The sequence below is a fragment of the Acipenser ruthenus genome, unplaced genomic scaffold (assembly GCF_902713425.1).
Source record: "Acipenser ruthenus unplaced genomic scaffold, fAciRut3.2 maternal haplotype, whole genome shotgun sequence".
Classification (NCBI taxonomy): Eukaryota; Metazoa; Chordata; class Actinopteri; order Acipenseriformes; family Acipenseridae; genus Acipenser; species Acipenser ruthenus.
The window spans coordinates 221754-243573 of record NW_026707521.1 but is presented as its reverse complement, the minus strand read 5'-3'; the positions used below and the strand labels follow the sequence as shown (position 1 = coordinate 243573).

The following is a 21820-nucleotide window of genomic DNA, read 5'->3' as shown; positions in this document are numbered from 1 at the left end:
CGCTTCGGCGCTCGGTGCTCAACGCTCGGTGCACGTTCCATCAGCGCTTGGTGCTCGGTGCTCGACGCTCGACGCTCGGTGCTCGACGCTTCGGCGCTCGACGCTCGGTGCTCGGTGCTCGGCGCTCGACGCTCGGTGCTCGGCGCTCGACGCTCGACGCTCGGTGCTCGACGCTTCGGCGCTCGACGCTCGGTGCTCAACGCTCGGTGCACGTTCCATCAGCGCTTGGTGCTCGGTGCTCGACGCTCGACGCTCGGTGCTCGACGCTTCGGCGCTCGACGCTCGGTGCTCGGTGCTCGGTGCTCGACGCTCGGTGCTCGGCGCTCGACGCTCGGTGCTCGACGCTTCGGCGCTCGACGCTCGGTGCTCGGTGCTCGGCGCTCGACGCTCGGTGCTCGGCGCTCGACGCTCGACGCTCGGTGCTCGGCGCTCGACGCTCGGTGATTCGGCGCTCGACGCTCGGTGCTCGGCGCTCGACGCTCGACGCTCGGTGCTCGACGCTCGACGCTCGGTGCTCGGTGCTCGACGCTCGGTGCTCGGTGCTCGACGCTCGGTGCTCGACGCTTCGGCGCTCGACGCTCGGTGCTCGGTGCTCGGCGCTCGACGCTCGGTGCTCGGCGCTCGACGCTCGACGCTCGGCGCTCGACGCTCGACGCTCGGTGATTCGGCGCTCGACGCTCGGTGCTCGGCGCTCGACGCTCGACGCTCGGTGCTCGACGCTCGACGCTCGGTGCTCGGTGCTCGACGCTCGGTGCTCGGTGCTCGACGCTCGGTGCTCGGTGCTCGGCGCTCGACGCTCGGTGCTCGGCGCTCGACGCTCGACGCTCGGTGCTCGGCGCTCGACGCTCGGTGATTCGGCGCTCGACGCTCGGTGCTCGGCGCTCGACGCTCGACGCTCGGTGCTCGACGCTCGACGCTCGGTGCTCGACGCTCGACGCTCGGTGCTCGGCGCTCGACGCTCGGTGCTCGGCGCTCGACGCTCGGTGATTCGGCGCTCGACGCTCGGTGCTCGGCGCTCGACGCACCCTTGACGCTCGACGCACGCACCTCGGCGCTCGACGCGCGCACCTCGGCGTTTGACGCGACAGTGCTCGACGCACACTCTTTGGTGCTTGACGTCAATACTAGACGCTTCGGCGTTCTACTATGTCTGGGTTCCACCGTTGCGTGACCTGTCAGGCCAAGTTGCCTGCCAGCGACCCTCAATGAGACTGCGTCGCATGCTTGGGGCCGGACCATGCCGCATCTGCCCTGGCAGATAGGGTATACTGCCAGCTATGTGCAGGGTTTCAGACACGCACCCTTCGCCAGAGAGCGAGGAAGGCAGTTGGAGGTCGTTCCCCATCCTTGGGTTCGTCCCACACCGTCTCGGCCCCACCGTCATCGATCGTGTCGCTGCCGGCGACGTCTCAGCTCCCTCTGAGCCCATCTTCCCAGCCTTCAGCTGGTCAGAGATCTCCACCCAGGCGTGCTCGGGAACGTTCCCGTTAGTCCCTCCTCTCGCAGGGCACGCCCCCTTCGGGAGTCTCGATCCAGGTCTCGATCGGCTTGCCGGAGAAGGCATTCTTGCTCCCCTCGGAGGGGTAGGCGTTACCAGGACACATCTGGGGTGGCTGAGCTCACCTCCAAGATGTCACAATTTATGGAGCTCATGATGGGACAACAATCCCTCCTCATGACCCTAGCAAATGTGGCGCCTCGGGCCCCAGAGCTAGTAACCGGACCCAGCACTAGTCAGCTGACGGTTCCTCCACCAGTGCCCCAGGAAGTAGAGTGGGACGCAGATGCTGTCTCAAGGGACGCATCTGATGCAGTCCCGCTCTTTGAGGACACAGAGCCTGAGGTGACATCCCTGCACTCTGGGCAGGACGACCCTGAAGTGCTGGATACTAATGACCCTATCTGGTCAGTGGTGGAGAGGGCAGCCCGTCACTTAGGCGTGGACTGGCCTGCGTCAGAGCCAACACGACACTCTTTATTTGAGTTGCCATCGGCTCCGCTGCTTCAGTCCAGGATGCTCCCGGCATTCCCGGATTTTATTAAGGAGGTGCAGTCCACCTGGGGAGCCCCGGCCTTCGCCCCGGCGACTTCTCGCAAGGCTTCGGCTTTTACCATGCACGGGGCGAGCGAAGCTGGATTAGCGTCCTTTCCGCCAGTGGGCGCCGCGTTCGCCGTGCTAGTAAAGGCGCCGACATTATCGGGGCTGGCTAAGGACCCTTCCTGCCCTAACAGGCAGTGTAGGATTACGGAGGCCCTCCTAAAAAAGGGTTATGCCGCGGCTACAGAGGCAGTTAGACTGTCTAACGTGGCCAGCCTCCTGACAGTCTACCAGGCGGCGCTGATTCGCGACCTGCCTGAGTCCCCATCCGTCAGACTTAGAACCGAGCTGGGTGCAGTTGCACAGCTTTTGGTTAAGCTGGCTCAGCTGAATGCGCGAGCACAGGGCAGGAGCATTGCTTCCCTTGTAGTGGCAAGGAGGCAGCTCTGGCTCTCACAGGCCAGGGTACAGGAGCCTGATAAGGCCCCGTTGCTAGATGCTCCTATATCCCCGGGGCACACGTTTGGCCCAGCGGTGGAGGAGATGCTGCAACGCTCCGTCAAGGCGCGTGAGGCGTCGCAGCAGTTGGCTAAGATGTGGCCAAGCAAGCCTTTCCAGCCAAGGCGGCCGCAGGAGCGCCAATGGCGCAGGGCACCGCCGCAGCAGCAAGCGCACCCACAGGGCAGTAAAACCGCCCCTTTGGGGGTTTCAGCACACAGCCAACCCGCGTTTGCAAGACCGCAGCGCGGAGGGTGGCGCCCCAGAGGAGGTAGCAGACCACGCCCTCGTGGCTCTGGTCAGGCCCCTCGTGAGCGAGCCCAGCCTAAGCAGCCCTGAGAAACCCTGGCAGCCATTAACCCACCCCTACACTGTTCCACAGCTTCTGTTCTGGCAACAATGCACCAACGACATCTGGGTGCGCAAGACTATACTCACCGGGTACACCCTTCAATTCCGGTTAAACCCCCCTCCCCCCCTTCAGGGGAGTGGTGGTAACTGCAGTGAAGGACTCGGTTCAGTCCTCAGCTCTAAATGCAGAAATACAGGCATTGCTCAAGAAGCGTGCCATTCAACTAGTAGACCCTGCTCTGACCGACCAGGGGTTCTACTCCAAGTACTTCCTAGTGCCAAAAAAGGACGACGGGCTCTGCCCTATTTTAGATCTGCGACTACTGAACAAATACCTACGGGTGTTGTCGTTCAAGATGCTTACGCACAGGCACATTGTCCAGTCTGTCCGGCAGGGCGACTGGTTTACCACCGTAGACCTCACAGATGCATACTTTCACGTTCCCATCTGTCCAGGTCACAGGAAGTACCTACGTTTCACATTTCAGAGCAGGGTCTACGAGTTTTGTGTCCTGCCATTCGGCCTGTCTCTAGCTCCTCGAACCTTTTTGAAGTGTATGGACGCCATTTTAGCCCCCTTGCGGGCTCAAGGCATCCGACTGCTGAACTATCTGGACGACTGGCTCGTCTGCGCGCAGTCAAAGGAGCAGTTGGCACAGCACACAGTGATGGTTACAGACCATCTTCAGCGGCTAGGTCTAAAGGTCAATTCAGAAAAGAGCCGCCTCGTGCCGAGCCAACAGACCGAATTCTTGGGTCTGCATCTGGACTCTGTGTCCATGGAAGCGACCCTGTCGACACAAAGAGTTGCCTCACTGGAGCGGTGTCTCTCCCTATTCAGGTTGAGAGAAACAGTCAGCATGGAGCTGTGTCAGTGCATGCTGGGGTTGATGGCTGCCGCCTCGCAAGCCCTTCCTTTGGGCTTACTACACCAGAGACCTCTGCAGGCCTGCTTCAATGCCTTCGTGTTGCATCCGCGGAGAGACAAACACCGCAGGTTGAGGGTATCCCGAACCTGCTGGGAAGCACTGCGCTGGTGGAAAGTTCCGTCGAACATCCGCCAGGGCGTACGCTTGGGTCCCATCTTCCGAAGGGAGGTTATTACGACCGACGCTTCCAACCAAGGTTGGGGAGCAGTCTGGAACGGGTCGGGGACTCGCGGAGTGTGGTCAGGACCCTGGAGGTCGGCCCACATCAATGCTCTGGAACTCAGAGCGGTGGACCTTGCACTGCGGCACTTCTTGCCAGTGCTTCTAGGCAAGCACGTGTTAGTGCGGTCAGACAACACCACGGTAGTGGCGTATATCAACCGCCAGGGCGGCTTGCGGTCCCCCGGTCTTCACCGGTTGGTAACACGGCTGTTGCTTTGGGCTCAACCGCGTTTAGCCTCTCTGCGGGCGGTTCACCTACCGGGCAGAGTCAATTACGCAGCGGATCTCCTGTCCAGAGGAGGTCCTCTTGCAGGCGAATGGCGTCTTCACCCTCGGGTGGTAGAGCGCATTTGGGACTGGTTCGGCACAGCGCAAGTCGATCTCTTCGCTTCGCGAGAGACCACGCACTGCCCCCTATGGTTCTCGGTGAAGGACCTCGACAGCCCCCTAGGAGTCGATGCACTGGCTCACGAATGGCCGCCAGGGCTCCTATATGCATTTCCACCGATTCCGATGCTCCCCGCAGAAGGTCAGGGTAGAGCAAGCGACAGTGATCCTGATCGCTCCTCGGTGGCCTCGGAGGATATGGTTCCCGAGTCTAGTGCAGTTGTTGCACGGTCGCCCGAGGGAGCTCCCTCTGCGAGCGGACCTGTTGTCCCAAGCCCAAGGAGGGCTATGGCACCTGAAACCCAAGCTCATGCAGCTATGGGCTTGGCCCCTGAGCGGGAGCGCCTGTCAGCCTTAGGGCTTTCGACGGCGGTTATATCCACCATTCAGAGTGTGAGAGCGCCCTCTACTCGGTCGCAATATGCGTATAAATGGCAATTGTTTCAGAGTTGGTGTCTGGCTGAGGGCCATGACCCTGTCTCCTGCCCTATGGCAGTGATATTACAGTTTCTGCAGAAGCTGTTAGATGAGGGTAAGTCTCCCTCTACACTTAAAGTGTATTTGGCCGCTATTTCGGCTTGCCATGTACGCATTGACGGGTTATCACCTGGTTGCCATTTCCTGGCATCTCAGTTCCTAAAGGGCGCAAGACGCTTGCGGCCTCCAAGGTCGACCAGTTTACCGTCTTGGAGCCTTGATGTGGTGCTAGAAGCCCTTACCAAGGCACCGTTCGAGCCTCTCCACAGTGTGGATATGAAGTTCGTGTCTATTAAGACTGCGTTTTTGCTGTCAGTGGTATCAGCAAAACGTGTGGGCGAGTTACATGCACTCTCGGTGCATCCATCATGTACTCGTTTCGCAGGAGACGGTTCTAAGGTCTCCATGCGTCCAAATCCGGCCTTTTTACCCAAGGTCATATCCCCGTTTTACATGAACCAACCAGTCGAGTTGATGGCGTTCCATCCTCCTCCTTTTTCTTCCCCAGAGGAAGAGCGGTTACACATGCTCTGCCCTGTGCAGGCATTGAGGTGTTATATTGATCGCACGAAGACTGTGAGGCAAACAGAACAGCTGTTCATATGCCATGGTTCTAAAACTTTGGGTCAGCCGCTGTCTAAGCAACGCCTTTCTCATTGGATAGTGGATGCTATTCAGTTAGCATATGATACTATGGGCCTTCCGCCACCAGGGCAGTTGAAGGCACATTCCACTAGGGGTATGGCAACATCCTGGGCCCTCTTTAGAGGGGTACCGATGTCTGACATTTGCGCTGCAGCCAGTTGGGTTACACCGCATACATTTACGAGGTTCTACCGGTTAAATGTACTGGAATCCTCTGCTCCGTCATTTGGAGCATCTGTGTTGCACTCTATGACGCCTCAGGTTGCGGACGTCTAGAGTGGTTGACAATATGGTGTGACTATTCCACCTTGGGACAGGTGTCATTGCGAGCATAGACGCTGAGGCGCAGCTCCGCATATGTGTAGATGTACTGCCTACGCAGTTGCGTTATGACGTAAGGCTGTCCTACTGCCGAGAATCCTCCCTCGCGACGGCTTGGGTACACTGTTCCCATACCTTGATGGTTATTTTTGACTTGAAAGGGAACGATAGGTTGCGGATGCAACCCCGGTTCCCTGAAAGAGAAAATAACCATCAAGCCGCGAGGTCGCTCTGGAGGCCTTCACGGCCTGAAGGGCAAAAGAGGAAGTGACTCTCCGCGCGCTGCGTATAGTAAGCTCCCAGGGGGGCGGGCTTACACGGCAGCTTGCGCGGAGGCCAATCGGCAGCTTTGACATAAAGCTCAGCCAATCCCTACTGCCTGACGGCAATGTCCCATACCTTGATGGTTATTTTCTCTTTCAGGGAACCGGGGTTGCATCCGCAACCTATCGTTTTATTGGATAACACCCTGGGAATGAACAATCTTTAACAAAATGAACCGAAGCGATATGAAGTACAACCAGTAATATTTCAGACTTCCTGAGCTTTAAACATGTATTAACAATGAACACATACAATCAATTAAAAACAAAGCTTACGTAGTCGGCAGGATTCGAACCTGCGCGGGGAAACCCCAATGGATTTCTAGTCCATCGCCTTAACCACTCGGCCATGACTACATGCTCACACGATTATTTGTGAAAATATCCAAAAGAAGTAAACGAAACCCGCAGTAATGCTGTAGATGGCAGTATAGGCTAACTAATGAACCGAGGTCAAATGCCTTTGTTGAAACTGTCAGATTTGTACAAGGCAAGCACACGTGGGAAATGTAAATACAATATTATTTTTGTTAACGTTCATAATAATGAATACATCTTTATTTCAAAATACGTAGCTATTTAACTGATCTTTTCAAAAAACACCCCCATCCACAAAAACAAAGTAGTTATTTATTTCAACTGAAAAATTGACTTGCTTCATGGCTGTTGCCAGAGCACTCGAGCACGTTCTGGCTAGCGTGAGCGGACTTAGCAGATAACAAGATCTACAAAATATTTCATGCTAATAAAACATACCATAATTATGTTCGTTTTTATTATACATGGCGACTTACAGAGACTAGGGTGTGTGAACTATGCATCAGCTGCAGTGTCACTTACAGTTACATCTCACCTAAAAACGGAGCACAAGAAAGTTAAGTGACTTGCTCAGCGTCACACAATGAGTCAGTGGCTGAGGTGGGATATGTATCGGGGGACCTCCTGGTTACAAGCCCTTTATCTTTAACCACTGGACCACGCAGCCTAGTATAACAAAATCACACCCCAGATTTGACTCGCACCCACAATCCCTGGCATAGAAGGCCAGTGCCTTATCCATTAGGCCACAAGGGCTGACACGATAAACACAGTTGGTAATACTAAAGAAAGTGGGAACAATAGTATCGTGGTTTAATACATCATATCCAAGCCATCGTTGGTGTTCAAACACAGCAGAGTGTTACATTGGGAAAGGGCCGTACTTGTCAGTACGTATTTGACATTCATGTGGGAAGATTTAAGATCGTGAAGAAGTTTAAATATGCTGCGTATTTGCGCATTGGGAACCTTACATAATTAGGTTTTTGATTAATGCCACTTTCTTACGGACAGTAATCAAGGTGACGCTACAAGACCAGAGCCAATAAAGCAGTTATTTTCCTGTCATTTCATTACCATATTCTAGTGTGCTTGTTCAGAATATGCGGGAATCGTGAAAACATCTTGCCAATATGTGAACAAAGGCAGCATTCACTTTATTGATCACCATGTGGATTAACCGCTATTGGAAAACAGATGATTGTGTTAAAGATGTTAATAGATTTTTAATGTACACGTTTTAGAGCTAAACGTTTGTTGAGACAGTTCAAGCGCTGTAGCAGTGTTTAACTATTTCCTGGATGTTTGCCTTTGGTCTTACTCTAGAAAAAGTAATAATAATACCAAAAAGTAGGCAAAACCATGTTTTGAGAAACCGCATTTGGGAGAAAAACTAACAGTTTGGAAACACATTTGCAAAGGCATTGGATTCTATTGTGGTGTTTCCGAACTGTTGAACGTTTCTCATTACATGCAGGTTTACTGGCTTGACAAAAAGGCGATTGACGAAAAGAATGCTGTCTCGATAGAAAAATCGCGTCAAGCTGAAATAGCTCAGAGTTAGACTGTAACTGTCCCTGCTTCGATGCCGGGTTTTTGCAAACAGCACGACTAGGGTTATTTTTTCTTAATTCATTTTTTGAATTAAAAAAACAGCACATTTTTTCTTCAGTGTAATTGGAGGAAATAAAAACGTATTATAGTGCCATTTTCTAATGCGATAAAGAAATGCAAAAAGCATCATCTCTGCGTGGGCTTGAAACACCAAAATTTCGATTAACAGCCGAACGTGCTAACCGATTATGGAGTTTTATTAGATAACACCCTGGGAGCTCAACAGAACAGTGTGTATGCATAGAGCTAAAATGGAAACCAAATATATACGATTCAAATGGGAATCGTATTCAGATTTTAAGCACAAATTTGATAGACTTCACAGTGCAAAGGAGGAAGGCAGACAATGCAAATGACGCAACTGGCTCCTACTTTTTAAATCATACGAGAAACTTGAACCCAATTAAGCTTTTAACCGCCTGCAGTCTGGAATGAGTTTGAAATGTTGTTGTAACACCTCACTGGGCAACAGCAATTGCATTATATGAAAGCTCCTGTTTATTTGTCAGCGGCACAGCTACCGGTGCCACTCAGAGTTGGAGGGAGACGGTCGGCCACTTGCCCATAAAACAATACTTTCAGGGATCATTTCTATAGCGATTTGCCAGCGAAATGCGTTTATAAAGTGTTTGGACTCGCTATCCACGAGGAAGAGTGAGAGTGTTCGTTTTTGAGCGTGAAGAGGACAGTGAGTGTTGTTTTTTGGCCAACTGCTCCCTGTTGTTGATGACCGCTCCATGTTCCTTAGTGGGCTGGAGGAAGCGGACACGTTCTGAGTGGGTATCTTACCAAAAGGTACGCAAGACGAACTACAGTTGCAAAGCACTGCTGCTTTTTCGATGATTGATTAAAACTATCAATCTGACTGAAAACACGGATCACATTAATTGTGATCGGTTTGATACCAATAGGCTTACATGACAGGTATTGTGTATAGACAATGTCATATACACAGAAATGAACACGGACAGTGTTTTTTTTAAGGGCTGACTCATTTTAATGTTCGAGAGATCTGGGTGTACTGGAGAAATATACTGGATTTTTTCCATGTCGTAATTGTGCCGCCAGTGATAATGCGTTTGAAACTAGAGATAATGTGAGATAATGTCTGTTACTGGCGGATTGTTTACAAATGTACTCAATTATGTTACAACTTTTGTGTCTACGAAACATATCTGTAACATTTATGTAATGCCTGTGTGGCAATTTTAGATATTGAAGAAATTGAAAAGGGGAGGTTATTAAAAGTGAGAGCAAGGTTGGGTGGGACTGTATTTGTTTTTATTAATATTTATGCACCAAATAAAGGAAGGGAACGCATTTTAATTTTTAATAAATTAAAGCAAGCTCTTTTAAATATTGATGATGATGTGGTGGTGGTGGGAGGAGATTTTAACTGCACTATTGATTTTACAATGGATAGAAATAATGAGGAACCCAATCCCCAATCCTCAAGTGAATTAGCTGCAGTTTTTCAGTTCAGTGGCCTGGTTGATGTCTGGAGGTGTCTGCACCCCAATGCAAGACAGTACACCTGGTCTCATTGTCGCGCACAACAAATATATAGAGCCAGGTTAGACCGCTTCTACACATCACACACACATTTGAATAAATTCATTAAAGCCAATATCATCCCCAGTAGCCTCTCTGACCACCACTGCCTGTTAGTTACAGTAATACTCACCACTGACTCTCACAGCACCTCCTACTGGTATTTTAATTTAAAGCTATTACAGGACACACTTTTTGTAAAACAATTTAATGATTTTTGGAACATTTGGAAAAAAGAAAAAACGAATTATAAAAATATTAGGCAGTGGTGGGACATTGGCAAAACGCAGATTAAAATCTTTTGCCAGCAGTACACACTCAATTCAACCGGGTCACTGAACGCTGCAGTGAGAGAGCTGGAGTTGAAAATTCTCCAGTTAGAGAGCAGCCTGGACACAGACCACCAGGAGCAGACCCTGCAAACGCTGAGGGAGCAGAAACACATGCTGGTGCGCTCTCGCTTCATGGAGCTTAAAGACATGGACACCCCCTCCAGTTTCTTTTTTGGCTTGGAGAGGAGGAGAGCAGACAGCCGGAAGATGCACTGCGTCCGGACGCCTTGCGGCAGGGAGCTGTACAGCCGGGAGGAGATCAGCAGGGAGGCAGTAAAATTCTATTCTGAACTATACAGCAAAGAGCCTTGTGAGCAGAAGGATACAGACCTGCTGCTCCAGGATTTGCCCACCCTGAGCGAGGAAGAACAGAACCAATTAGACAAGCCACTAACATATCAGGAGCTGACCACTGCTGTTACACAGCTTTCAAATGGAAAAGCTCCTGGCATTGATGGACTGCCCACTGAATTTTTTAAAAATTTCTGGACTGTGATTGGTGAGGACTTTTTGCAGGTGCTGGGAGAGAGCCTCCGAGATAAAGAACTGCCCCTCAGCTGCAGGAGGGCAGTAATCACACTACTGCCGAAGAAAGGAGACCTGTGTTTACTCAAAAACTGGAGACCTGTTTCGCTTTTATGTTCTGATTTTAAAATTATTTCAAAATGTCTGGCAAATAGACTAAAAATGTGTATAGGAGCTGTAATACACACGGACCAAACTTACTGCATACCGGGACGTTCCATTTTTGATAATTTGTTTTTAATTCGAGACTTTTTATCAATGGCTAAGACATGTGATTTGAATGTTGGGCTGGTTTCTTTAGATCAGGAGAAAGCGTTTGACAGGGTCGACCACACATACCTTTTTAAAACCCTGGAAGCCTTCGGGTTTGGCCCTGTTTTTATTTCTTATATCCAGCTTTTATATTGGAATGTTTTTAGCATTTTAAAGATTAACAATGGGCTGAGTCAGCCCTTCCCAGTGTGCAGGGGTATTAGGCAGGGCTGCTCCCTGTCTGGAATGCTTTATTCACTGGCCATAGAGCCCCTGCTGCACCTGCTGAGGGGCCGGCTGGTTGGCTGGGCAGTGCCCTCCTCACCCTCCTCTGTCGCAGTGAAGGTGTCCGCTTATGCAGACGATGTGAACGTTTTTGTGTGCAGTGACGGAGACATCAAGGCACTACAGCAGAGCCTGCACACATTCCAAGGAGCCTCTACAGCAAGAGTTAACTGGGCAAAGTGTGACACCTTCCTGTCAGGCAGTTGGCATGATTGCACCCCCCCTGTCCTGCCTGAGGCACTGAGATGGGACAGGACAGGTATAAAAGTGCTGGGGGTGTTTTTTGGAGTGGAGATATATATGCAGAAAAATTGGGAGGGCCTAGTGGATAGGGTGAGGGGGCGGCTGCAGAGATGGAGGGGACTGCTGGCCCAGCTGTCCTTTAGGGGAAGGGTCCTGGTGATTAATAATCTGGTGGCCTCCATGCTGTGGCACAGGCTGGTGTGTCTGGACCCTCCCCGGGGCATGGTGCAGGAGATCCAAAGAATACTGCTGGAGTTTTTCTGGAGCGGGAGAAATTGGCTGAGGCCAGCGGTCCTGTATCTCCCCACTGATGAAGGGGGGCAGGGGTTGGTCTGCATTGCCAGCAGGGTGGCAGCCTTCAGACTGCAGGCGGTTCAGAGGCTCCTGTACGCTGGGGAGGAGGCTCATTGGAAGAGGCTAGCTTGTTTTTTCCTCAGCAGAGTAGGGGGGCTGTGGATAGACAAACACCTGTTTTTAATTGAGAGTGCCAGACTAGCTAAAGTAGGTCTCTCTTCTTTTTACTTGAGTGTTTTAGATGCCTGGAGGGCAGTGAGGGTGGCGAGAGATGAGGGGTCCCTGACAGGCAGGATCCTGTTGGAGGAGCCCCTATTTTTCAATCCGCTCTTCCCTGTACGTTTCTTTCAGTCAATGACGCTCTGTGCCAGCTTTGTGAGGGTAGGAGTGACCAGGCTGAGACATCTTATCAACTTTGAGCTCTCCTGCTGGCTGACTGCTACACAGCTGGCTGGGCGGCTGGGCTGGCACTCTGAGAGACTGGCAGAGAAAATGGTCAGTGAACTGAGAAGTTGTCTTTCCCCCGAGCTCAGGGAGGCTGTGAGAGAGGAGATGTCCAGCGGCACTGGGCAGAGACAAGACTTCATCTTTCCAGGGCTGCTAGTGTGTCCAGCAGTAGGTGAAGGAGAGGAGGGTGTAGGAAACGAGGGAATGTTATTAAACCTAGACACAGTTAAAGATCTAACTCTTCATACAGCAGAGAGTAAGAAGATCTACCAAATTTGTGTGAAGGCATCACATTCCCACCAGTTGAGGGGGTTGGTGGATTCAAGATGGAGGGCATGTCTGGAGGTAAAGGAGGGGTGCAGGCCAGTATGGAGGGTACTGTATAAACTGCCCCTCACCAAGAGAGCGGGGGACCTGCAGTGGAGGATCCTGCACTGTATTGTGTCCACCGGCAGGTTTCTCCACAGAGTTGATGCTAGCATTAGCTCAGAGTGCTGTTTCTGCTCTGCAGAGGAAACAGTGTTTCACATGTATAGTGAGTGTGTCAGGCTAGGACCACTCTTCCATCTCCTACAGGAGCTCCTGCAGGGCCTAGGCGAGGAGTTCACAAAAGAGCTTTTTATCTTTGGGGTTCCCTACAGTTTTAAAAAGAGAAACAGGTGTGTTTTAATTAATTTTATAATGGGTCAGGCAAAATTGGCCATTTTAAAATCCAGAAAGAACAGTATCTCTGGCGCCGGGCTGACTGATGTTGTGTTGCAGTTCAGGGTTATGGTGGTCAGCCGGATAAGAGTGGATTTTGAATTTTTTAAACTAAATAATAACCCGGAGGACTTCCAGGAGAGGTGGTGTGTGGGAGACGCCTTGTGTGCTGTGAGTGAGGAGGGGGAGCTCCAGTTTTTGTTCTAGTTTTAATTTTATTTTTTATTGTTTTACAGTGTTTTTATTAATTTTGGCTTTAATCTGTTTTTAACAGAAAGAAAACACTGTGTTTTTTTAATTGATTTTTTATGATCCTTTTATATTGGTAAAATCTATTTTTAAGGAGAACATGATGTATTTTAGGATTTTTTAATATTGCTAAATCTTAATTTTGTTATGTTTTACCTTTATTGAGTTTTAATGGATTTTTTTTGAATGTTAAATAAAGGATCTTAAAAGCCTTTCTTTCTTTCTTTCTTTCTTTCTTTCTTTCTTTCTTTCTTTCTCTCTCTCTCTCTCTTTTGCTCTTTCTTTCTTTCTTTCTTTCTTTCTTTCTTTCTTTCTTTCTTTCTCTCTTTCTTTCTTTGTTTGTTTCTTTCTCTCTTTCTTTCTCTCTTTCTTTTTTCTCTCTTTCTCTCTTTCTTTCTTTCTCTCTTTCTTTGTTTGTTTCTTTCTCTCTTTCTTTCTCTCTTTCTTTTTTTTCTCTCTTTCTCTCTTTCTTTCTCTCTTTCTTTGTTTGTTTCTTTCTCTCTTTCTTTCTCTCTTTCTTTCTTTGTTTGTTTCTTTCTCTCTTTCTTTCTTTCTTTCTTTCTCTCTCTCTCTCTTTCTTTCTTTCTTTCTTTCTTTCTTTCTTTCTTTCTTTCATTCCTTACCCAGCGCTCTCTTGTTCTCCAGTGCTCCTTCCTGCTCCTCTGAATCTTCCAAAGTGTTGCTGAGATCTGTAAACACAGGCTGTGGTTACATTTTTAATGAGAGCAGTCCTGTGTTGTATCCAGTGCTATGAAAGGAATGACAGCATGGAATGGAGAATGCAAACGGACCGATTAGGAAATTTTTTTTTAATATTGCTAAATCTTAATTTTGTTATGTTTTACCTTTATTGAGTTTTAATGGATTTTTTTGGAATGTTAAATAAAGGATCTTAAAAGCCTTTCTTTCTTTCTTTCTTTCTTTCTTTCTTTCTTTCTTTCTTTCTTTCTTTCTTTCTTTCTCTCTCTTTTGCTCTTTCTTTCTTTCTTTCTTTCTTTCTCTCTTTCTTTCTTTGTTTCTTTCTCTCTTTCTTTCTCTCTTTCTTTTTTTCTCTTTCTCTCTTTCTTTCTCTCTTTCTTTGTTTGTTTCTTTCTCTCTTTCTTTCTTTCTTTCTCTCTTTCTTTGTTTGTTTGTTTCTTTCTTTCTCTTTCTTTCTTTCTTTCTCTTTCTTTCTCTCTCTTTCTTTCTTTCTTTCTTTCTTTCTTTCTTTCTTTCTTTCTTTCTTTCTTTCTTTCTTTCATTCCTTACCCAGCGCTCTCTTGTTCTCCAGTGCTCCTTCCTGCTCCTCTGAATCTTCCAAAGTGTTGCTGAGATCTGTAAACACAGGCTGTGGTTACATTTTTAATGAGAGCAGTCCTGTGTTGTATCCAGTGCTATGAAAGGAATGACAGCATGGAATGGAGAATGCAAACGGACCGATTAGGAAAACTGGGATTTTTTAAAATTTTATTAAGATTTTTGTATCTGTACTGAAAACATGTAATTATGGTCATACAATTCTGTACTTTTGTTAATAACTGCAACAGTGTAGAACAGTTGAATTAATATTATATAAATAAACCACTTTAAAGTGCCACATATTATATAAGGCAAGGAATTGTAATAAATCAACTTGCAGTAAACAGTTTGCATTTTTAATATCTCTTAAATAAATTATTATATTAAATCTGCTGTATAAAAAGTGGTTTGAATATTAGCACAATAAATGAAAGAGCAGGTCTATATGTTTCAAGGATGTGTATATTTTGTGAAAAAGGTAAATCAAACTGAATGAACATTTTAAAATCTCAGTGTATTTTATACACACCCTGCAATGGTTTATTGAAGAGATGAGCAGGAGGCAAGATCGACTCGAAGGGAAATTTCAAATGCAAACCTTGATTTGTCCCCCCCCCCCAATATATTTAAATATTTACTGTTGATGACTGTTTCATTTCTAATAAGTTCTTATAAATGATAAGAAACGACGAGTTGATTTGGCTATTCACGTGGATAAGCCACAGCTGCATTTTACAGTACCAGGGAATCCTTCTGGTCTGAAGCAGCCTCTTAATAAGGGGTCCCCATGGTGGGAGGTGGTTGATGCAACACATGGGAGTTTTCAAGTTCTCTAAATGCTGTTTCTTATTCTAGTGGAGTACAGGCTCATCAAATCAATCCCCAAGACAAGTAGACAAACCTCTGTGTTGAGAATATAGGACTGAGTTCTGGAAGAATGGATCTTACCCAGTTCTCTCTTGCTGGCCTGGTAATCATCATCTCCCAGCTCAAGGAGGCTCCTTGCATCTGCACACAGAGGAAATGGAGGGGGTGGAATCATTCTTTTAAATGGCAATGTACAAATTAAGAACAAAGAAGGATATTCTTATGGTAAGTTGATTATTCAATGATGCAGCATTGAGGAAAAGCCTGCCTTCTCCACTATGTTATCTCATGGAATACTGTCTGCTATCTCCCTACCCTTCTGTTATTCTGATGAAAGTCAGTCAATGCCATCTCTTCCCCCATTTATTTTAGGTTGAAGGCAATCAATGCAATCCCTCCCTCCCTCCCCATGTTACTCAGGAGAAAGGCAGTCTTACCAGCCCCTGACAGAAGACATGCTGTCAGGACGGAGAGGAGAATGGTTCTTGTAGTCCAGGGTTTCATCTTGACTAGGTGCTGATGCTGCTTTTCCACTCTTCAGCTGCTCTGGTCCCTCCACCCTGCTCTGTTTTATACCCTCTCCCAGGCAAATGCACTCCTTCACCACTAAACCCTCATCAAGGACCCTTTCTTTCTCTACACTGTGATACTGTGTGATGTCCTCCTCTTCCAAATTTCCATACTTCACTTGAAAACTATTTCCTCTATACCCTATGATCCAAATCTATTGACACAGTGTCAGTGATCTCCATTGTTCTCTTAACACAGTGCAGGATCAGTGAAACATTTCACAAATGTATTACCAAGTCTCTTTTTAGAAGGAAAAAAGTAGGATTGAAATACACAGTGGGTGTGAGAGAAAGACCTTGGTGTTGTGATAGACTCATTTCTACCAGCAACAGGGATGCAATCATAAAGATGAAGACTAATCCCGGGGCTTAAAGGAACGAGCTGTGAAGAGGGTAATGAATTTGTTTAGCTTGAATACAGAGCAATTAGGCGGACTTGACTGAAGTCTTTAAAAACTTGAAAGGTGTTGACAAAGTTTACCCAAACTAATACCTCAAGCATAGCACTGACACCAGGGTCAGAGGGCACTGTTGGAAATTAAGTGTGGATAGCTATAGGACGGAGGGTAGGAGACACCTTCTCACAGAGTGTGGTGAGGGGATGGAATGGGTTACCAAGTCATGTTGTTAGGGCTGGGATCCTTTAAGACCCGACTTAACAGGTTTGTGATCAATCAGCTGCTGCACTGATGGGCCGAATGTCCTCCCTGGTTCTGTGTTCTGAATTCTGGATCTCCAGTGTGCTGGCATTGATTGGTAACTCCTCTCCAGAGTCAGTTGTTTTCCTTGTACACTCAACCAACCCTAAATATGCTGAGAGAACAGTTGAGGGAACTAAATCAATTCAGTCTGGAACAAAAAAAAGACTAGAGGAGACTAAACAGCTTTTAAAAAGTTGGAGTTAACTGTAGTCACTCTTTTAAGCACAGCAGAGAGACCAGGACTAGAGTACACAGTTATAAACTGAGTGGAGACAGACTTAGGACAGAGGTTAGGAGACACATCTTCTCACAGTAAGTTACTTAACCTCCTTGTGCTCCGTCCTTCGGATGAGATGTAAAACCGAGGTCCTATTGGAAGTGACTCTGCAGCAGAAATTGTTGGTGTATAGTTCATTCCCTAGTCTGTGTAGTTGCTTTGGATAACAGCGTCTGCTAATTGACACATTTATTATTACACCCAGAGTCAAAAAGGGCTCGGGTTGACGTGCTCCTCCGACTGGGCAACATCCCTTGCAGTGGAGTTAACAAACAATCAACAGACAAGGGAACTGAATCTATTTAGCCTGGAACAAAGAAGGATTAGAGAAGACACTTCTCACAGAGTTGGGAGTGTTTGAAATGGGTCACTAGAATGGTGCTGCTGCAGAGTCATTAGGATGTCTTTAAAAGCCAACTAGATGAAAGCCAGGGATCAGTCAGCTACTAGAAAAGTATTGATGCATTAAATTCCCTGATTTTGTTCATAACTTTTCTTATATTATTAAATCAATGCCCTATTGTAAGTGACTCTGCATATAATGCACAGTTCACAGCCTACCTCTGTAAAGCACTGTGAGATGGTGGTCCACTATGAAAGGTGCTATATAAAAATAAAGATATTATTATTATATTATTACAAGCTAAAAAGATTATTATTTATTTATTTCTTAGCAGACGCCCTTATCCGTCTTACAACATTTGGAATTCAAAGAGAAAGAATAAATATGGTGTTTAACTTGTAATGCAATATATGAACATGTGAGCCTCCACACCTTGCATTACACTCAAATGCAGGTGCATAAGCTTCTATATGAAACCAAAGGAGTAACTGCACCTGCACAGAAAACAGCACATACTCAAGTATAAGCGCATGTGTCAATTCCTAGTGAGTATACGGTAATAAAACTAAACCTGATCTCACTGCTAAACATTACTACATTACTAGCTTCAATAGTTCCTTTCAACAAACCTCTCCCAATTCCAATAATATGACATTATTAGTACATAAATAGGTTACTTTTTAATTAACCAACCATTAAGAACACAATGAACAATGTTTGATAGTTTTAATGAGCTCGTTGCTAACAGTTACTAGACTAAACAAGCAGCACTTCAAATGAAGCCTGACCACTGCTCCCACTGAACACCTGATTGTGCATTTCAAAGGAACTTTGATGGATATCATATCACTGATGCATGTGCTGAAATATGGAAATATAAAAAGCAAATGTGTCACCAGTAGTTCAATTGCTTTTTGAGTAATGGCTTCTTGCTTCCCACCCATCCATACAGGCCAGCTTTGTATAGGGACTGGCTTATTGCTGATGTGTGAATGCTGACTCCCACCTTAGACACAGAACTTTGCAGATCTCTCAAGGTCATTGGTGGCTTCAGTGACATCCCGAACCAGTTTCCTGCTTGTTCAGCTGCTCAGTTTGGGAGGGCGACCTGATCTCGGTAGTGTCTGGGTGGTATGATGCATCTTCCACTTCTTAATGATGGCCTTCACTGTGCTGAGAGGGATAATTAGAGCCTTTGAAATGTTCTTGTACCCTTCTCTGTGCCTCTCTACCACTTTATCCCTGACTTGTTTCGAAAGCTCCTTGGTCTTCATGGTTGCTTTGTTGGTTCACTATGTGAGTTGCAGCTTGAAAGTCTTTATATGCCTGAATGTAATTATCTACAAGTTAAACCACTTTGAGTACATACAAGCTAAAACTATTTCACTAATTTTGTGACCTTTAACTTTATCAATGTGGAGTAGTTTGTGTAGATTCTACATGTAAAGTCTAATTTGAAAGCGTCGTGGAGTACGCTCAGGTGCCAACAAAATGTGAAAACTTTGCAGGGGGGTGAATACTTCTGCAAACCACTGGAATTGCTTAATAAATATGTCTTGTGCAAAATGCTTTTACGGGTTCCCATTCGCTCAGTTTATTTTACTTGAGAAAACCTGGCTTTCATCAGACGTCATGTAAATGAAGGGGAAAGGTGGGGGTTGCTATATAAATTAGCCATGTGTAAAGTTCTTGTGCTGTTTTCACAGATGGCTCATGAAAATGTTGTTTCCATGCACAGAGAACTGGTACACGAGAGAATCTAAGCTGATGTAATAAAGCTGTGATTTCTAAATACCTTGTGCCTGTTTGTTTAATAGAGTCCCCCAGAGAGAGAGGGGAGTATTCAACACATCAGGAGCAGAAATCACCTTGTTAAGAAGCAATGGTATGCAGCCCATTAAAGTGCTAAAAGGTCTCTGGCGCACCCTGCTGGAAACAGTATTGATTTTACACTTCAAGCTGCCCGCATGATAACTGTGGTATACTGTGCTGCGTCTTGAGGTACCGCAGATTCACCATGGTATCAGGGAAGATTCCACACAACACACTGCAAGAGGCTGAGCAATGCAGGAGGAAAAAGAGAAACTTGCACTCATGATAACAATCTATTTAATATATTACTAATGTGATGTAACACAATCAGAATGCTCAACAACATGATGAACACAGATTTTGGTGAGTTTTTGATCTGAACAGATTGTGATTAGGGGTGACCCTATTTATCAAGCAAGTTTATTCTTTTGTTTTCAGTTAATATTTCTGTATTTAGTAGAATGCACTCCTGTTGTTTAGGTGTCCCCAAGTGTCTGCATTTCTGAGAATGTTCTCAAGTCCTGTAAGAGCCTGCAACTGACTTAACTTCTTCACACTAAGTGCAGGGATAGGATTACACATATGTGTGAATGTTATAGTGTCTTGTGCGGTTTCCTAACTGACTGAATCTCTTCCCACAAACAGCACAGTGATAACGTTTCTCTCCTGTGTGAATGCGCTGGTGCCTTTTAAGGGATCCTAAGTCACTGAATATCTTCCCACACTCAGTACAGTGATAAGGTTTCTCTCCTATGTGAATGTGCTGGTGTGAATGAAGATTTCCTAACTGTGTAAAACTCTTATCACTGGTCTGTATGTGGGAAGGTTTCTCTCCTGTGTGAACGCGCTGGTGTCTTTTAAGCAGTGATATATGATTGAAACTCTTCCCACAATCAGCCCAGGAACACGGAGTCCCTCCTGTGGGATTTCCCTTGTGAGTTTCAGGAGTGTCTAATTGACAGGAACTCTTCCCACCTTTAATAGAATGAGGCAAGGTCTTCAAGTTGCCCTGGGTTTCAGAATTGTTAAAACATACAGAATGTGGCGTCTCTGTACTCTCCACAGTAAGTGGGTGTCTGTCTTGTAAGGAAGGGATTGTAACTGAGTGAGTTCTCAATGTCTTCACATATTCTTCTTGGGGTGTTGTTTCTCTGTGCTTCTTGCACTGTGGTTTGCCTCTAGAAGAGTTTTTGCACTGGGGTGATAGAGTGGAGTCGTGTTCTCCTTCAACTACTTTAGAAGCTAAAGAAAGAAAGAGAAGAGAGACAAAGGTTACTGTACAGCATTCTTCCACATGCACTGTTCTGAACACAAGTGAATGAGCAGCTCAGTGATTGGTTGCTTGAGATGAGGTGGATTCATTCACCAGTTAGTGTCCCGCAAGTTTCAGTCACAGCAAAAATGATGTCAACATGTCAGCCAAGTGGAAAATGAAAAACATGCTTTTTTTAATGTTTAAAATGGAATATTTTAAATCGAGCCAACAGAGCATCATGAAAAATCCTATTTAGTACCTGCATTTTGATAGTACTGCAATGTATCTAATATTTAATTTGTTTTTTGATAATTAATAATTAATATAGAAATTATCTGTTGAGCTGGTCTGCTGTACAGAACACCTCCACACACATTCTTACTGTACTGTGACAATAATAACACAGCAATGCTTACTGTGAGACACACAAAAGTGAAATGTGGCATTGCGAGCAAACATTACAGTCCTCGGGATAGTTGCAGTGAGATGAGCGTTTAAAAATGATATTGTATTTGCATAAAGTGTAAGAAATAAAATAAGACTCATGTTGGTGATCCTGCTGCATACATTCTCCACAGAAATTCTCTACTGAAATGTTTCTTCTGGTGACGCTGAGCAACCCGACTGGATTTGGCATCACCCAGTGATGGGACATGTGATCCCTGCAGCTCTGTAAAGCTGTGGGAGCAGAACTGCAAACAGCCTACCAGGAATGAGGAAAGGCAAAGATCTAACACAGGGGTGTCCATCCAGACACAGGAGTATCACTTTATATAACTGAACCTGTTCAATGTGGAGTGGAATGGCCTCCAGGAGCGTGATTGGACACCGCTGATCTCACAGCATTCTAAAGAGGCATGGCAGCGGCTGCACATCTAGCAGGTGCCTCAGAAGCAAGCACAGTGATGTCCTTGTTGACATAGTGGTTGGGCAGCTCCCCTTGGTTAAAATATGAATCTCAAGCACACTGCTGGTGTTCAGTACCAGTTTCTGCAGGATGAATAGGCAGCTCAATGCTGCTTGTTTTGTAGGATTACCTCTAAATCCCAGTTCACATTGAGATGGAGAGTCATCACACAGGTTGGATCCCAGCTTCTTGTTCTCCTCAAGTGTACAGACATGATTTTCATGAGGAAGTTCCTCTGCGATGGGGACACATTCCTGCTCTATGAATTCCTCTTTAATAGGAACACATTCCTGTTGAGGGACCTCTTCATCTTTAACACATGCCAGCTCTGTAACCTGCATTAGACTTGCACAGCACTCCTGCTTCTATCTTTGGCCCTTCCTGTGCTTCAGATTCAGGGATAGCGTGGATCTCTTTGGGATCTGTGGGAAACAAAACTGTATACAATTAGATCTCTTACTTACCAGCTAGGTTTGTTAGTTGCTTTGATCAGGGATTTAAAGTTACTGTTCCTCAGTTATTTCGTATAGGGGTGAGCCGGTATAATTGTTTGGTGTTTTAGGTACATGATGGCATTGATACCATTCCTGTTATTCTAAATTGCAATTATCGGTTAACGCTGTGTTTGTGTTCCTATGAACAAAGTGAAGGAAAAGGCATTTTCATATGCACATCTTTTTATTCTACGTCCTGTACAAGACTCAGTGCTGCTGGTCTTTCTCACCTCCTGTAGCCTCACACTGGAGCATTGCATCCACTTCTACCTCCCTGTCAATCACCATCATGACCGCCGTTCTGCCTTTGCATT

The 21820-nt window shown here is 46.5% G+C and overlaps 1 protein-coding gene and 2 non-coding genes across 3 annotated transcripts; 1 reads left to right on the top strand and 2 right to left on the bottom strand.

The window, feature by feature from the left end:
- Nucleotides 1-6466: 6466 nt before the first annotated feature.
- trnas-aga (transfer RNA serine (anticodon AGA)) lies at nt 6467-6548 on the bottom strand. Its single transcript has one exon. It is a non-coding gene; the product is annotated as a tRNA-Ser (tRNA).
- A 2141-nt stretch (nt 6549-8689) lies between these two features.
- LOC131727576 (small nucleolar RNA U3) lies at nt 8690-8904 on the top strand. The gene has a single exon (XR_009322205.1). It is a non-coding gene; the product is annotated as a small nucleolar RNA U3 (small nucleolar RNA).
- Nucleotides 8905-18636: 9732 nt separating this feature from the next.
- On the bottom strand, nt 18637-21421 carry LOC131727565 (zinc finger protein 23-like). The gene is made up of 2 exons (XM_059018933.1): nt 21143-21421; nt 18637-20092 (listed from the first exon to the last, which is right to left on the bottom strand). The coding sequence occupies exons 1-2, from the start codon at nt 21351-21353 to the stop codon at nt 19425-19427; spliced, it is 879 nt and encodes a 292-aa protein (XP_058874916.1). The 5' UTR covers nt 21354-21421; the 3' UTR covers nt 18637-19424.
- Between the last annotated feature and the right edge of the window lie 399 nt (nt 21422-21820).

What these genes read in the sequence shown, in the direction of transcription:
- LOC131727565 (XM_059018933.1), bottom strand. Translation starts at nt 21,353, where the DNA reads ATGCAGGTTACAGAGCTGGCATGTGTTAAAGATGAAGAGGTCCCTCAA. An exon ending in ATGTGAACTGGGATTTAGAG is followed by an intron (nt 20,093 to 21,142) that starts GTAATCCTACAA and finishes TTCTTTCTTTAG; the next exon opens with CTTCTAAAGTAGTTGAAGGA.